This window comes from Cynocephalus volans, chromosome 2 (genome assembly GCF_027409185.1).
Source record: "Cynocephalus volans isolate mCynVol1 chromosome 2, mCynVol1.pri, whole genome shotgun sequence".
NCBI lineage: Eukaryota > Metazoa > Chordata > Mammalia > Dermoptera > Cynocephalidae > Cynocephalus > Cynocephalus volans.
In genome coordinates this window covers 44,217,733-44,235,606 of record NC_084461.1, presented here as the reverse complement: position 1 = coordinate 44,235,606, position 17,874 = coordinate 44,217,733, and the positions used below count along the sequence as shown (strand labels likewise).

The 17,874-nt window shown below is 34.3% G+C and overlaps 1 protein-coding gene across 1 annotated transcript in view; it reads right to left on the bottom strand.

Annotated features, from left to right (window-relative positions):
- Positions 1-17,874, bottom strand: part of ITGA1 (integrin subunit alpha 1) — a 97,235-nt gene that overhangs the window by 6,238 nt on the left and 73,123 nt on the right. Inside the window, exons 20-26 of the mRNA XM_063087590.1 lie at positions 15,544-15,624; positions 10,011-10,087; positions 7,550-7,639; positions 6,059-6,161; positions 2,600-2,713; positions 747-851; positions 492-596 (exon numbers count right to left, since the gene is read on the bottom strand). Of these exons, the coding sequence (XP_062943660.1) occupies positions 492-596; positions 747-851; positions 2,600-2,713; positions 6,059-6,161; positions 7,550-7,639; positions 10,011-10,087; positions 15,544-15,624 (675 nt within the window). The remainder of the gene's footprint in view (positions 1-491; positions 597-746; positions 852-2,599; positions 2,714-6,058; positions 6,162-7,549; positions 7,640-10,010; positions 10,088-15,543; positions 15,625-17,874) is intronic.

Genomic DNA, 17,874 nt, shown 5'->3' with positions numbered 1-17,874 from the left:
CAGACAGATTTGGCCTTATCAGGGGTCAAAAAATGTCTTCCAAAATATATTTATATAGGATAAAAGTCTGATAAAACACAATGAGTCTGTAATATATGCCAACTCTCTCTTTTGTTAGTGGTGTCAAGGATTGTCACTGTATAATTCTTTGTATCTTAACTGCATTCCAAAGTATTAAGATAAGGATAAGCTTTGGTCCTGGAGAGATTATGCATCTTTATGTCTGAAGGTACAAAGAAAAAACAAAAAATAAGAGAAACTTAAAAAAAACATGTATCTGGAAGGGAACCTAAGAGATAACTTAGTTATAACCAAATGGGGAAGATGAGACCTGTATAGCTGGCTAAGCAGAGCCGGGGCTTAGATCACATTCTCTTAGACTTCCAGTCTCATGCTCCTTCCATGCAGCACTGTGCTTTGGACATACTAATTGGTCAACCCATATTTGTTGATTTGATTCAATAATTGATTAGAACAATGCAATCACTTACTTTTATAAAAGTTGGTTTCCACAAGATAAATGAAACATTCACTTGGCTTATGTCAGAAGGAATGAGATTACACGTGATGGTAGCAAATTTACACGTACTGCAGTCCTGTTTAAATGTCCAGAGGTACATATTAGTATTCTTGCCATTTGATCAAAGATACAATATGAAAATACCTCAGACAGTCATTTCTAGGTCGATACTGAATTGATTCACTTGGAAAGCATGTGGCAAAAAACAGCAATTGTCTTAATTTACCAGAATTGTGCCTCGTTTGAGATCTTCAGATTTTGATATACTCATTTTCTTTCCAGCATTAATACCAAGAGGATCCTCGAGGTCACGGGGTCTGCAGTTTGCATTCTAAGAAATGAATATATTTCATTTATCAGACAATACCCGATGTCAGAGGAAAAAATGACTTGATACAGTAATGTGAAAAATCTGTGAATAGTAGCCATTGCTTTATACTAAAGATCCATCTTCGTAAGCATGCAGTAAGAAAGAGGCGGCTATGCACAGCCACTTACACCCCTCCCCAGATGATAACTACGGCTACCATGCCACCTTTGAATTATAATGGATGCCAGTGAGGTTGTTATGGAAAAGAAGGGATCCTGGTAGAACTTACTATTACATGAGAAATACATTCATTAATTTATTGTTTTCATCAAAGATTATCTTATAAATTCCCATAATACAAGAGAGAGAGAGAAACCTTAAAACTATACTGAGAGAAAAAGAAATAGGTTCTTTTTCATTTGTTTTTCAATATGATGGCTCATATCATGGCTTATGAAACAGAATTGGAAAGATAGGGACTTTCATCTGTATTTACGTTTTCATCCAATAGTATTTTTAAGTCCCTACACAGCAAAGGTAAGACACTTAATCTACGTGACAGGAAGATTTAAGTAGACAGCCCTATAGAGGTTAAAATGCTGTATTTATAAGATAGCTGGTTCTTGGACTGTTTCTCTGTCCTTAATCTCATAAATTTTTGCTTGCCCACAACTTTCTACATTCATGATAAAGAGTAATAAGGATTAAGTTTCATATCTAGTATGAAAAGTATAACTTTTTTCTTTTTCTAGATCTTCACAAACCTGCATTTTTGGATTAGAGGGACATGCCAGAGGTTTATTTTTTCCCCCTACTTAGAAAAACATTTGAATGATTACAAGTCAACTACCACTACTGCTATTCCTTGACTAAAACTAAAGTTTTTAAAAAAAATGTCTGAAAAGAAGACAGATTGTCAAATGCTGAAATGATTCATATATTAATTCAAAATACTTAATGTGATTTTCTGTGTTTTAGGCACCAAAGCATAATTACTACCATATAGTCTCATTCAATGCTACAGGTACGAAAGGGCTACAACATTGCTAGTGGTACCATTTTATGTGCAGCTGTATGTGCTTAGGAGCAACTGAGCAGCCTCTTTATAGAGTTGTTTCACCACCTCCAATTAAAAGTGTAACAAACATTCAGGTATAAATCAACAATTAATTATCTAAAATCTACTCTAGTGGATTGCATAGTGAATCCCCATAAATATACCCAAGTCCTAACCCCTGAAACATGTGAATGTGATCTTGTTTAGAATTAGGGTTTTTATAGATGTAGTTAAATTAAGGATCTCCACATGAGGTCATCCTGGATTTAGTGTGGGCCCTGAATCCAGAGATGGCTGTGTGGAAACACACAGAGACAGAAACACAAGAAAGAAGGCCATGTGAAGACTGAGGCAGAGGCTGGAGTTATGCTGCTGGAAGCCAGGGAATGCCAAGGGCTGCCAGCAGTCACCGGAAGCCAGGCATGGAAGACAGTCTCCCTCTGAGCCTCCAGGGGGAACCAGCACTGTTGACATCTTAATTTTGGACTTCTGGCTCAGAATTTGTGGTAATTTGTTACAGCAGCCCTAAGGAACTAATACATCTACTAAAAAACCAGTGGATGCTATTATTATTATTATTTAGTTTTCTAAATGCCTCTCCATGTGACTTTGGTTAAACTCTTTATCACAAGCCGCATGCAGAACAAAAAGCTTAAGCACAAAGTGAAAACGATAGCAGTAGTGACATAATTCCAAGGCACACATGACTTACATCAGAAGATGACCATCCAGTTGAGTACAGCACTGGATAACCATCTGAGGTCAAGTTAGGAAATGAAATTGACAGCTTCAGTTCTGGCATTGGGAAATGTCCACTTTTTCTAATCTACAGGAAAAAAATAGAAATGTAATCCTTTCTTCCTCTTTCAAAAGCAGCCTTTCTGTCTTATGTAGAACTTTGGTTCTTAATTGATGGCTTAAGTTGTGCAACATTTCGAGTTGCCAAATGTATACAGTTTTTGGCACTGTACAGAGAATTGGCATAATTAAGCCAGCAAGAAGATATGGATGTTTAACGGTCAGTAGTCATATGCATCAGGTACAATCATGTTGTTCCTTCATGCCCCACTCCCCAAATAGGCCTGAGATTAAGACACAATCAAAATTGAAAAATTTTCTGTGTTATTATGCTCTTGCCATGCCCACTGTCCTTTCTAACCTACTGGTCTTTTTGGAGCTGGAAAGGAGGGTGACCATTAACCTGATTCACATGGAACAGTTTAGCATATCTTTGGCTGCCTTAACCCATAATTCCCCTTGGGTTATGCTTTTGCCATAATTCCCTAAAGCTATAAATCATTTCTAACCCTGGCTAGACAGGATCTGCCACCACTATACAGGCAAACCAGATGTCCATCTGCTTCCATTCACAATTCTATCTCCAGCAAGGGCTATTATGTCACTGTTGATAACTCTGGTCTGATGAGAGTCAGATTAACTTTCATCACAATAGCCATTCATTTTTATCTTCTAACCCAGAATTCCCACTTAATATCACACTATGCCACCAGGGCTGAGTGTAGTTATAGGGAAGGATGGGCAGGATGAAGTTCATCAGGAAGTCCTTACCTACTTAGAAGGTGCATTTAATTGGAGCAAGCAGGAGTGGTGGCCCTCCTTCCTACCACTCAGGCATGATTCCCGGGCACTAAGCCTTCTCTATGGCCTCCCTGGGCAGCATTTGTAGCCAAGTAAGGGAGCTGCTTGATCTACAAAGATAGATGCCAGGAAATCCACTGACCTAACTAACTGAGCCTTCTAGACTGAGAGCTGCTGAGATCTGGAGCAATTCCCCGTGGTGCTAAAGAGCAAATGCATCCCTTAATCATGGAATTCCAGAGACTCCTGACCAGTGGCCTGGCTTCTTAAACATGCTCCTTAACTCTTATCTTCTTATGATAATATGCCCTGGGTTTGTCCGGCACGGCTTCCCAGTCGAATTCCATCTCTTTCCTGATATTTAGTCAGAAATCATATATTCTGTAATTATCATTTATTTTTTCTGATTAAAAAGTTTCTTTATAGAAACATTGGCAAATACCGAAAATAAACAGAAAATGAATGTTTCCTACAATTCAACTACCTTGGTAACATTTCAGTGTATAAGTTACCTGTCTTTATTATTTGCATATATGCATATTTTATAAAATTTGTGTCACATAAAATACAAAATTTTCCCTGTCTGTAAAATTTATTATGCTATGGCATTTTCCAATAAACTTATAGGTAATTTGAGAATATGAACTGTTAATAGCTAAATAACAACCACATATCAATGTTTATTGGTGAGTATGTGTCACACACTATGCTAATCTTCTAATTTGCATTATTGCTTTTAATTTTGTTAACATTCCTAGGAGGTAGATTCTCTTATTATCTCTGTTTCATCTATGGAGTAACAAGGTTAGAACAAGAATAATAAAAAAACTTACAAAGTAACACAGCTGGTAAATAGTAAAATTAGGCCTCTAAATACAAAATGTGGCCTCTAAAATATTACAGTATCTGACTTTCTATTAAATATATGATATACTCTTCATTGAATATATGATCATTTATTTAAGTAATTTCATACTGTTAAGCTTTTAGACTGTGCCCAGGTTTTAATTTTTAAATTACTATAAATAACATTGTTAAGAACTTCTTTGAGATCTTTTTATGGCCAATAATTTTCTAGAGAAAATTCCTAGCAGTGAAGTTACTGGGTCTCCTCTAAAAAGGGTTCTTTCTTTTCTTATTCCTTACTCCAATTCTAGAATTTTTAACAGTGTTATTTATATCAGCTTTATTTATAATAGCTGGGGAGTGCCTGTTTCAAATCTCAAACTTAGTAATTACAATATATGAACATCTACAACATTCCAAGTCTTTTTCTTTTCTTTCTTTCTCTTTCTCCTTCCCTCTTTCCTCTCCTCTCTTCCTTCCTTCCTTCCTTCCTTCCTTCCTTCCTTCCTTCCTTCCTTCCTTCCTTCCTTCCTTCCTTCCTTCCTTCCTTCCTTCCTTCCTTCCTTCCTTCCTTCCTTCCTTCCTTCCTTCCTTCCTTCCTTCCTTCCTTCCTTCCTTCCTTCCTCCCCTCCCCTCCCCTCCCTCCCTCCCTCCCTCCTTCCTCTTTCTTGTTGTTTGCTAAACTCTCTTATCCAGGAAAAAATGAATGAATCTACAGAAACCTGATAGCCTGAATTTCAAAAATTTATCCCAGAATCTAGTAGAATGATTGGCATTCATGCTAATTTCCAGGGTATTGCTTGTCAAAGAAATTTCAGCAAAGAGCACAAATAAAAACAATGAAATTTTTCTTGAGAGTATACATTTATTTCCACTTTGTAAGAGAACTTCCTTTCTGTTAGCAATTTCCAAAGAGACTGAGATTATCTTCATTTATAATTATGCTGCATTATTTCATGCTTTTGAATATATATTTAAATCCATCATTTGAACTGGTCATCTTTTTTCCTTGAGTAAGATTAACTTAAGTTGAATCTCTGTCTGTAAGGAAGCGTTACCTAAAATGAAACTCCATGATTGTTAACAACCCTAGGAGGTAGATTCTCTTATTATCTCTGTTTTAACTGTGAGGTAACAAGGTTAGAACAAGAATAATATTTATATATTTCTTTACTGGTTAGAAAAAGTTTGTTATGAAGGATTCAAAAGGAAAAATAAATGTAATGAAAAACATCACTTAAGGAGGTGGTAGTAATATCAGTAATTTACTGTGTGATGCATATGAAAACAATGAGCAGAATGAGACACATATTTATTTGTTGAATGAAGGAAAATAGTATGAAGACAATTTTAAAATAGTCAACTTCTGAAATAGTCATAATTATGAAAAAGATGCTTTTCTCAGTTATACTGAAAAAAATAATGCAAATACAGTCTACAAGTTTATATATAGGATCTATTTGGTTTATTTTTTTCTGGGAAGTCATTCTAATTTATTGTGTCTTATTATGAGGAAATTAGAGACAGTTGGTTAAAATTGATTCAAAGTACAATAATTACCATCAATTTAAATAAAATATTCTAAAATAGTGAAATTATTTTAAAAATTTGCTAGAATATAGAGATTAAATATTGAAACACGTTTCTATGTGTCTGTTAATACTTTAATTTATAAATTTACAAATAACTCCTTTAGAATACCACTAATTTAGAAGTAGTTTCTTACCAAGTAGAAGATATTAATTTCATTTCCGATGTCCTCAGTAGAATTAATAACTTCAGGGACTGTCTCATTGGCCGCAATTGAAATATGGTATTCACTTGCAGAGCTTAAAATAATTAATTGGAAGAAGAAAAATAAAACACAACGGAGTTTAACTTTTATTTGGTCCCATTCTTTTCTTTCTCTATACCATGAAATCCTACAAAAATACTTATAGAGATTTCAAATCAGAGAATTCTTTCACCCTGAAACATAAAATTAAGTCTTTGAGGAGGGTGAGAGGATTATATACTTTAATTCAATAGTCAATAATGCTTATTTGACCCTAAAATACTAAAATATGTGTAGTTTTTAAAATAAAAATTCCATTGTTAACAAGTGAAAAGTTTCCATGAATGCACTAATATTGTTTACATTTAGTGAATAATTAAGCTAAACTTGGTTCTTTTAGTAGTGCTGAATTTTAATTAGATTTAATTTTTTAAATCTTTTTACAATATAAAGTTCTTTATTTACTGTTAAACTTTAAAGTTCAATCTTCTCCATACAACTTCTCCATGTTCTTTGGATGAACTTGGTAGAATAAAATAACTTATTTTTAAGCAGCTCTTCAGTCAAGAGAAGATAAATAAAAATATTTGTACGTGTTTGCCAAAGTTTGATTTTAAATAAATGGAAAATTCTGAGGAAAAGTCAGTCCACCAACAGAAGTGAATACAGTAAAATAAAAACATCCAACAGAATTTAAAGGCTAAGAAATATAAGCAAAATCTACATGTATATCCTATAATCCTTTCACTTTTGTGGTCTCTTATCAGTAAAGAGAAAGTGCCATATAAAATAAATGAATAAAATGACAAGACTTTTAGACTAAACTGAACTTGCCACTGGTTCTTATACTTTTTACATACATTGCATATGATTATTTAGCAAAAGCTTGGAGTTCTGCTTAAGCAAGGGAATTTATGTAGAGTTTGACAACATGATTGGTGTTTAGACAGATAAGTTCCTAAGAGAAAGAATGGTTTATGAACAGTGGAAGAAATAAATAGCTCTTGTCAATGAGAAATGCTTTAATCTAGGGTGTCTAGAATGGGCAGCTGATCAGATCCCACAGGGTGCAAATAACCACCAGGAAATATGCTGGTGACCTCTATGAAAGCACTGTCTTTTGAGAAGGACTTCTGGGTTTTCAGCTTGTATTTAGGAGTTAAGACCGGACTGTTAATGCAATCCAGCACCTCATATTTTGGGTTATTTAGTATATTGGTTCTCAAATGTTAGGGTGCATCAGAATTACCTGGAAGGTTTGTTTAACAGAGATTGTTAGGCCCCATCTCCAGCACTTCTGATTCAGTAGGTCTGGGGTGGGGCCAGAAAATTTGCCTCTTTGGTAAGTTCCCAGGCGATGACGATGCTCTTGGCCAGGGACCACACTTTGAGAACCACTGGCTAATAGAAAGGCGTCAACATAAAAATGTGGTTTACTCCTACCTGTAAAACTGTAGTCCAACTTGATATTTTACTGGGATAGAAATGTTTACTTCATTATCAGAAAGGGTTTCAGGAGGTTCTTCACTGTCACTAGAAAATACACAGGACATGCAGATAAATTGTTAAACTATTGACTGTTTAGAGACATTTTTAAGCACTTGAAAGAGAAGCTTATCCTGGCAACTAAATAAAAGCACAAAAGAGTAGAATTTTTAAGTATATTTTAATCTGGATGAGGAAGGAGGTCAGAGATGGGTATTGTTAAAAGTTCCCAGGTCGATTCTGATGTGCAGCTAGAGTTGAACACCACACTGTTTTAGCCAAATGTTTCTCAAAATTCTGTGACAATATTAATAAGGATCCTTGAGTTTAATTGCTAAAATACACATATTACTGGGCTTCCCTCCTAGAAATGTGGATTTAGTGGGTCCAAGTTGGGGCACAGGGATCTGTGTTTTTAACACAAGCAACCCCAGGTGATTTTTATTTATTTATCACAGATGAGGAGGACCTTGCAAAGAGATGCGAACGGAGTCACACAGTTCAGAGCAAATATAAAATCTTGCTTTCTCTTTTAATAGTCTTTCCACACTAAGTATTCGATGCTTATATTACCTGTTAAGCAGTTATGTACTCCTTTGATTTTGGTTATCATTTTAGTTATATATCATGTAAACACGTGTATGTATATGTATACACACAAAGACATATACACATCTCATAGTTCCCTGTATTAAAAAAGCATGTATAAGTGACATGACTTATGAACACAGGCTCTGAGCCAGAAAATGGAATCATTCTGGGACACTGATGCACTGTGGGCAAGTTATTTAATTTCTCTGTGCCTTGATTTCTTCATCTATAAAATGAGGATTTTATCATTAAATGATTAATAAATAATGATCAAATAATTAATAAGTGTAAAGTGCTTAAAATTGTGCCTAGGACATAGAAAATACTCAATAAGTGTTGGCTTTCATTATTACTATCAGATACAGCCCTCCAGTAACTGGCTAGGCACCTAGAAAGTTGTGTGACAGAAAGGGCAATCGGTGTCTGTGAATGGCTCTGCTTGTTCCCAAGCATATGAAGTGGATCGGTATGAGCAACAGGGCAACAGAAGCAGCATGCTGCCTGGGTTATAGGTATGTGTGTGACTGAGCTCTTAGTGTGAATGGTCCCCTTCTCTCTCATCTAGTCCACAGTGCAGCCAAATCAATCTTCCTAAGAAGCAGCTCTGTACATATAACTTCATCCCACAGAAATTTTTCTGGCTCCTCATGGCCTGTTCAATTAAAAAAAAAAAAAAGTCTTGTGCTGATATTTGGTACCTAGTGTAAGATGGTAGATGCTCACTTCCTGTTTACTTCCCATTATTACTTTATGTATTCTGTGTATTTCAGCTAAAATTGATTACCCAATATTCCTCAAATAGATCAAATGGTCTACCTTTGATTTTTGCTCAAGCTGTATCCTCTGCCTGCAATGCTTCATCTAATCCTATTCACCAACCTCTCTGTGAAATGCTATTCATCCTTCAAGGTATTTCTCAATTACGATTTCCTTGATAAAGCTTTCCTGGGTTCTCATTACCAAGTAGATATAATTTCACCCTCCATTAAGTCTCTGACACGTGGTTTATATTTCTGTAATGGATTGTCTTCAGTCTGTATTACAATAATTTTATACTAGTCTCCACCTCCTACTGTAATATTCACCATGTGAGGAGGTTCATGCCCTGAGTAATTTTTATATTCGCTACAGTGACTAATTCAATATATATCTTGTCCATAGCAGATGTCAAATTAATATTTGTTGAGTTGAATTGAACATGCAGAATTAATTCATCCGTTAATCTATTTATTAATTTACTATACATCTATTTAGTGATTATTATATGCCAGGCATCATGCTAGCTACTGCGGAATAAAGCAATAAAAGATAGAACTTGGTCTCACTGGAGATGGGCCAGTGTACAGTTGCACTTAGAAGAAAGTTAAGCCACTATTTCAATTTCCTTATTAGCCTCTTGCTGTTTTCAGTCTGTGTGTTCTATGGTACCTTTCAGAAGCTTTGACTGACTTGAATAAAATGTATTAAACTACAAAAGGGCATCATAACACTTTAAGTTCATCAGCTGACCTTGATGGGCAGCCAGTAAAAGTTTTTAAATTAGCAAAACCTGTAAAATTTTAAATGAATTTAAGTGCCATTTGGCAGACAAAAGTGATGTGTGATTACAATATGATCTATACTCCTAAAACCAATGACTTAATCCAGTGAATTATTTATATTAAATAAAAAATTCTTTATTTTGCTAATTACTTATAAAGGTGTTTTTGTGAGACAAAGTAGGTTATTGCCTTCAACTTCTACTGATCTCATATAAACTGTAAGAAGCTGCAAGTGAGTCTACAAAGTAAAATATTCTAAATACACACTCACACATATATAAACCAACCTTGTTGCACTTAAATGAATGGTCATATTTTCCATGAGATAAGATGTGTTGAACTGAAATAATATTTTGAAAGTTACCTATGAAATAAAAATATGTATCTTTAGATTACTAACAGATAATGTTTACTTTAATTAAGATATTCAACTTGCATAAGTATTACTGAAATTCTAATTATGAAGTTATTTAAGAAATATCACCTTACAAAAAAAATAAAACTCCATCACATCTCAAAAATAGATAGAATAAGATATGATATGCATGCACTTTCAAACATGAATATGTAATACGCTTTGCATATTGCTATGGTCTGAATGTTTGTGTCTCCTCAAAATTCATGTGTTGAAACCTGATCACCAGTGTGATCATATTAGGAGGTAGGTCCTTCTGGCAGGTGATTAGGTAGTGAGGGCTCTGTCCTCACAAATGGAATTAGTGACCTTATAAAAGAGGCCCCAGAAAGCTGCCTGTGCCCTTCTGCCATCTGAGGAAATGAGCCCTCACTGGATACTAGATCTGCTGGTGCCTTGATCTCAGAATTCACAACCTCCAGAACTGTGAGAAATAAATTTCTGGTTTATAAGCTACTCAGTATATGTTATTTTGTTATAGAAGTCCACAACAGACTACAACACATACTAATATTGCATTTAAACACTTTATTCAAATTATACTATTAAAATAATTCATACTAACCAAAACCATTACCATGAAGGTGGATCCTATTTATTTTATTATATAACCATAGTTTACCAGATCACAAACACAAAATAATTGTAAAATGGTCAGAACTAAAGCCTCTTTAATACGAAAATTTCAAGTACTAGCAACAATCTATACATATTAATTATAAAACAGAGAAAAATATACTTGGCTCTATTAATGAAATAGTGTAAAAAAAGTTTTGGACCTTTGGGGAATAGTAACAAGAAAATAAAAGAAAATAAAGGCTTGGCTATTTAGACTAAAGTAAATTATAATAGAAATGCAGAGAGTTTTGTTTACAAAGGTTTGCCAGTTAAAATAATACTTGAGAAAAACTGGAAAATGTTTTTGTTATAGTGACATTCGGATACTGGTAACCAACTTTTTAGAAACTATGTCTGAACATATGAACTACATAATCCATGTACACCAGCAAGCAGACCAAAAACTAAATTATTTGTTCAAAGAAATATGTCACCCACAGTGTTCCAGTTCAAGAAGGCTCATAATAATACTTATAAAGTCATATATCCTATTCTCAAAACTAATTTTGTTTTATGCTCACTGAGGTATTTTGGAATTTGGGCCAGCAAAATAGATAGTCCGAAATGTACAATTAATAGAAACTACTTAAAATTTTGTCTTTGTGATAAAGTGCTAAATAGGAGAAGGTTTCCATTTAAAGTTCTTTTAATCACTTTAGGCACCGTTCACCGAAGGGATGACTAAAATTCAAGGGTCCTGAGATTTGCATGGTTGTACCATATTATTTATAGTGTTTCTTTGTATTTTTTCTCCCACATATATTTAGATTTACATCAAATAAGAAAAAAAAAAAAAAAAAAAGAATCTGCAGTCTCTGTGGTGTTCTTCTTGTTTTGGAATAGTAATCACAATTCCAGCAAAAGCTTTACTGGATGGACTTGAACTACAATAGACCAAAGGTCAAATTGCCTGAGTGGCTCAGTGAGTTCCCTCCTTCCTGCCTTTCCTGAACCTCCCTCACTGGCCAGGGCCTGTAAGTATTTGCTTTCTTGATGAGTCTTCACACCTAGGGGAAGATACTTGCAGAGAAGTGGGGCTGAAGAAGTCATCTGATCCTGAAATGCTTAAACTGCAAATCTAGATCTGGAAACCAAAGAATATGCTAAGCATAAAGCTCATGTTCAAATTGCTTGCAAACTGTCTTCCCATCTCCCTACAGATGATTTCGATCTAAGCTTTTACTCTAAGCAGCAATGAATTGCTGAAGAGAAGAAGAAATGATTAAGAAATGATTAAGATTGCAATTAATGTTTCCAACGGTTGGACTATAATACTGAGTATGTTATTATTCTTTAAGAAATGGAGATAATTCTTTATTGAGTACAAGAGGTCAAAATAAGGAGCAGAAACATGTTGAGATTTCTTAATTCCATGTCAAATTAGAGAAATAATGGGTGTATTTTTGCAAATGAGAATGTGCATTTTATAGATTTGTAGGAAAGAAATGCAATTTCAGTCTAAATTTCATTTGGGATAGTTAAGAAATAAACTTTAGGATGAGATTCCAAAAGTAAACTGGTACATCTAGTTATTTCCATAAGGTAAAAAGAACATAGGAGGGGAGAGAGACAATTACTACGGTTTGTAATTAGATTACTAGATCACTAGTAACCATGTCACATGTGATAAGAGGAAAGGTCTTTTGAATTCTCATTTGCAAAAAAAAGAAAGCTGAAAAATTTCATTATAGATAAGTGACTATCATTTCCAGACATCTAACCCAGTGTTTTATCAATGTTTTAGGATGTTAAAGATGAGAGAGATCTATTTTAAAGTCTTATATTATAAAACAATATAATGTGAGAAAGTTAAAATAAATATGGGATTGTACTTCTTCCTCATTTTTTCAAGTATAAGTCAAGTAAGTAAAGTATCTTCTTATATTAATTATTTGATTAATTAAATATTTCCCTCCTTAACTCAATAGTTAACAGAGGAGAAAATGTTCATACTGAAAAGCAACTTTCAATGAAAATACATACAAATACCTTATCATTAAGTGAGACAATTATTCTCTGTTTTTAATGTAAACAAACATTGTCTTTAAAAAGAGATGAAAGGACGGTCCTCACTTCATTCAACTAGGACTGGAAGTTCTAGCCGGGTCAATTAGGTAAGAAAAAGAAATAAAAGGCATTGGATTGAAAAGAATGCTTCTATTTGCAAATGACATGATCTCATATATAAAATATCCCCCAAATCCCACCAAATAACTATTAAAACTAATAAATAACTTCAGCAAGTTTCAGAGGAAAAGAACACTAGTATTCAAAAATTAATTGTGTTGTATTTCTATACATTAGCATTAAACAATCTGAAAATGAATTTAGGAATATAATTCCGTTTAAAATAGCATCAGAAGCAATAAAATACTTAGGAATAAATTTAACAAAGGAAGTGCAAAACTTGTATTCTAAAAACTACACAACATTGTTGAAAGTAATTGAAGAAGACCCAAATAAATGGAAATACATCCCACGGACGGTCTTCAGTAAGAAGACCTTATATTTTTAAGATGACAATACTCCATAAATTTATCTACAGAGTCAAATACAGTGCCTATCAAATTCCCCGTAGCCTGTTATGTAGAAAATGACAATATGATTCTAAAATACATATAGAAATGCAAGGGATCTAGAATAGCCAAACAATTTTGAAAACGAAAACATAGTTTGAGGATTACATTTTCTGATTTCAAAACTTACTATAATAATCAAAACAGTATAGTAGTGGCATAAGGATAGACATACAGATCAATGGAATAAAGTGAAAGTCTAGAAATAAACCTATGTGTTTATGGCTAAACGATTTTCAACAAGAGTTCCAAGAAAAGTCACTGGGCGAATGGTGTGGGACGACTGAATATCCACACTGAAGAATGTTTTGACTCTTTCCTTACACCAGACACAAAAAGTTCATCAAAATGGATCACAGACCTAAATGTAAGAGCTAAAATCATAAAGCTCTTGGAAGAAAAACATAGGAGTAAATCTTCATGACCTTGGATTAGGCAAAGCCTTCTTAGATATGACACAAAAAGCATGAGTGACAAAAGATTAAATAAGTAAAAATTAAAAACTTTTGCCCTTCAAAGAACACCATCAAGAAAGTTAAAAGACAAGCCACAGAATGGGAAAAATTATTGCAAATCCTGTATCTGATAAGAGACTTGAATGTAGAATACTCATATATATGAGAACTCTTACAACTCAAAAAGACAACCCAGTTAAAAAACAGATAAAGAATTTTAAGAGATCTTTCTCCAATGAAGATACAAATGGCCAATAAGTACATGAAAGATGATCAAAACATTAGGAAAATGCAAATCAAAATCACCATAAGACACCACTTCATAACCACTTGGATGGTTGCAATAAAAAAGACAGACAATAACAAGGTGGAGAAACTGGACCCCTCATCCACTGCTGGTGGGAATGTAAAATGGCGCAGGCACTTGAGAAAACAGTCTTGCAGTTCCCTAAAATGTTATACATAGTTAGCCACGCAACTATGCAATTCCTTCTCTAGGCTTACATACAAGAGAATTGAAAACACATGTCTACACCAAAACCTTACTCAAATATTCATAGCAGTATTTTTTGTAGTATCTAAAAAGTGCAAACACCCATCTACCGATGAGTGAATAAATAAAATGTGATATATCCATGTATTGGAGTATTACTTAGCAACAAACAGGAATGAGCTACTAATACATGTTACAACAAGAATGAACTTGGAAAACATCATGCTAAGTAAAAGAAGCCAGTCACAAAAGATCATATATTATATAATTTCATTTATATGAATTGTCCAGAATAGGCAAATCCATAAACAAAGGAAGTAGATTAGTGGTTGCCTGAGGTTGGGAGAAGGGCTGTTGAGAAAAAATGGGGAGTGATTGCTAATGTGCATGAGGTTTCTTTTTGGGGAGTGAAAATGTTTTCAAATAAGTTGTGGTGACGGTTGTACAATTTTCTATTTGGTGAATATTCTAAGACCCATTGAGTTGTACACTTTAAATGAGTAAATTGCGTGGTATATAAATTATATCTCAATGAGGATTGTTGTTTAAAAAAAAAAAACAAGATAGAAGGAGAGTTTCTATATTAAGTTCTAAACCAGCTTGTTTGAAACATTCTTTTTCCTGCAGGCCAGAAAATTCTATTGCATAGGAGACTCCAATGACAGAATGCCCCAGCTTTATTTGATCAGATATGTTATCTAGTATAAATTAAAAAAATTATCTTGGTGTTTGAGTTTGACTCATGCAATAATTCCCTTTTGATTTTGTCTTAGTCCATTTGGGCTGATATGACAAAATACTTTAGACCTGGTAATTTACAAGTAACAGAATTACATTGCTCATAGTTCTAGAGGCTGGGAAGTCCAAGATCAAGGCGTCAGCAGATTCAATGTCTGGTAAGTGCTTGTTCCTCATATATGGTGCCTATTATATATCCTCACAAGGTGGACGGGGCAATCAGGCTCCCTCAATCCTTTATTTTAAAGGCACTAATCCCATTCATGTGGGCTCTTCCCATATGAACTAATCACCTCCCAAAGGTCACCTCTTACTACTATCACACTGGGGATTAAGTCTGAACATATGAATCTTGTGGGGACACAAACATTCCTACCATAGCAGATTCCAAGCTGTCAAAATTTTAAACTCAACTTTTTCCATCTATATCATCCTAAACTACCATTAGAAGGATTTATATATTTGGCTTTGAGCACATTATTTTTTGTATCCAGTTGTCACATGTGTTTTGTATAATCTGCTCACCATTTCTCCTCTTCTCAGGAAAGGATATCCAACTTTACATGTGATATTATCATTGGATTCACAACTGTCTTTCTGGATTGCCTAGGAAGGGAAAGTAAACAGAATTAGATTAGACAAGTAGGTGAAATATTTGAACTCGTTTTTTTTCAGAATTTTCTCAGCTGTGCCTTGGTGACTGCCTTGCCAAGATATGTCTCTCAGTTTAGCTGGGAGAGTCACAGCATTCTGGGACCACCTGTTCCACAGCCCATGGAAATCTAACAATATCACTTGAGGGTGCCTGAAAGACAGAGCACATCTCACTATCCTGCCTAAATCCTCGGTTGTAACATGGGAGTACTAACAGTATCTACCTCACAGGGTGACTGTGGTGGCTGCACAAATAATCCATGCATACCAGTGGGCACAGAGCAGCCCCCAGTGAACCTAGACATCAGAAGTGTTCAGTGCAGTGAATGAGCACATGGGCTCTGATCTGCGACCCCAGGATTCCAGTCCTGATTCGACCACTGTTAGCTTCATCTTTATCAGATTCCTCACCTCTCTGAGCCTGATTTTCTATAAAGTGCAGTTAATCATACTCTATTTCATCAAACTTAAAATACCATTGAACATGAGACACACCATTATTTTATATACCTATACGAAGGAAAATAATGCTGCCAGTTAAATAAACATGTTGTCAATTGCAAAATTCAATTACAGAAATGTTAAAATGTGGGAAAAAGGGTTTATGTTTTATTCTCTGCAGTACAGTAACATCTACTTCCAAAAACTTAATGAGAATTAAATAAGTAAAATTCTTAGAATACTGCACATAATATGACTCAAGAAAGGGTTACCATCATTATTATTGCTGTTATTGTCAAAACAAGTAGTGGAGATGTACCGTTGGTTTTATAACTCCGCCTCTGTGCCGAGGCCATTAAGTCAGCTGAAGAGGATACAGACAATGATTTTTAATATAGTACCCTTTCCAGAGAAAAATTGAGTGGTAATATTTTCCCAATATTAGTTTGCACATTTGCATTTATAATTACTATTCTTAGCCGATGCAAGGTATATAGTAATATATGACATTTTATTTAAACCTATCTTAGGTCTCTAAGTGATATCCTAACAAATGGAGAGAAATATCAGTTAAAATCTTAATTTACAGAAACTGGACAATATGTTTTTTATAAGATAGACTATGCAACTTGGAAACAAATTTGAAGGTTGGGTGATAAGTTTATGTCTTAACATTTGAGGATTTGCATGGATATTACAGCAGTTCCATTCTCTTTTTTGCTGAATTTGAGTGGATTCCTCTACATTCACCATAGCAACCTCAATGATCAACATGTACATGAGCTCTGAAGTATGCCAAAACTTTCCAGCATTAATAATGAATAGGTAATGAACTCCATTACATACACAAGACTCTCCACAAGTCACTGCAAATCTGATGTAATTCTAGGGTGGCATTTCCTGCTCATAGTACGCCATCGTGCAGGTCTAATCTTAAGACTGCAACCTGTGGAGACATTTATGTTTTTCTCCCACTGTAATATATAGCTAAGCCCCTTTGCTCCCTTTCTTACACTGACATTAATCAATAAACAATATGTTTTAATGCTATGCATAATAAGTGCAATGCTTTTAATACGAATCATATATATTATTAATTCATATAAATATATACAGAATTTTAACTCAGGGGGATTCATTTGGAGATCAGAATTAAAAACAAAATTCAAACATGGAAACACTAATTACCCTTGATATAGCATCCAATGCAGATATACATTATTGCCAAAATAATAAAAGAGGCTTCTGTTATGAATCAATAAGACAGTCATTTGATACAAATCTCCAAAATAAGGATTTTGCATAAAAGAGGGGAAATGGTATCTTGATTTTTCTGCATGTAAATTTTTTGTTGTTGTTCAGTAAAGAGGCCCCTCTCTGCACCTCTGTTAAACTGTTTTGACTTTGATTGTTATGTTTATTTTTTTCCTTGACTCAGTCTCAATTTCAGTGGATTAAAGACCCTATGAAACATACAATTTTGATACAGTAGCTATTCTTTCTTCATAATGAATCTAATAAATACTTTTCCAAAGAAATAAAACAAAAGCTTTAAAAATATATTGGTACCAATGCTGCACAACTTAGGGTGGGGTTATATCTCTATAAACACACTGTAAGTCGAAAACGCATTTACTACCCCCATAAACCCATCATAAAGGCAAAAAATCATAATTTGAACCACTGTTAAGTTGGGGACAATCTGTACTTTCACCATTAGTTAGTACCAATTTTGTGCAAAATCTTTTCTATACTCCTAAA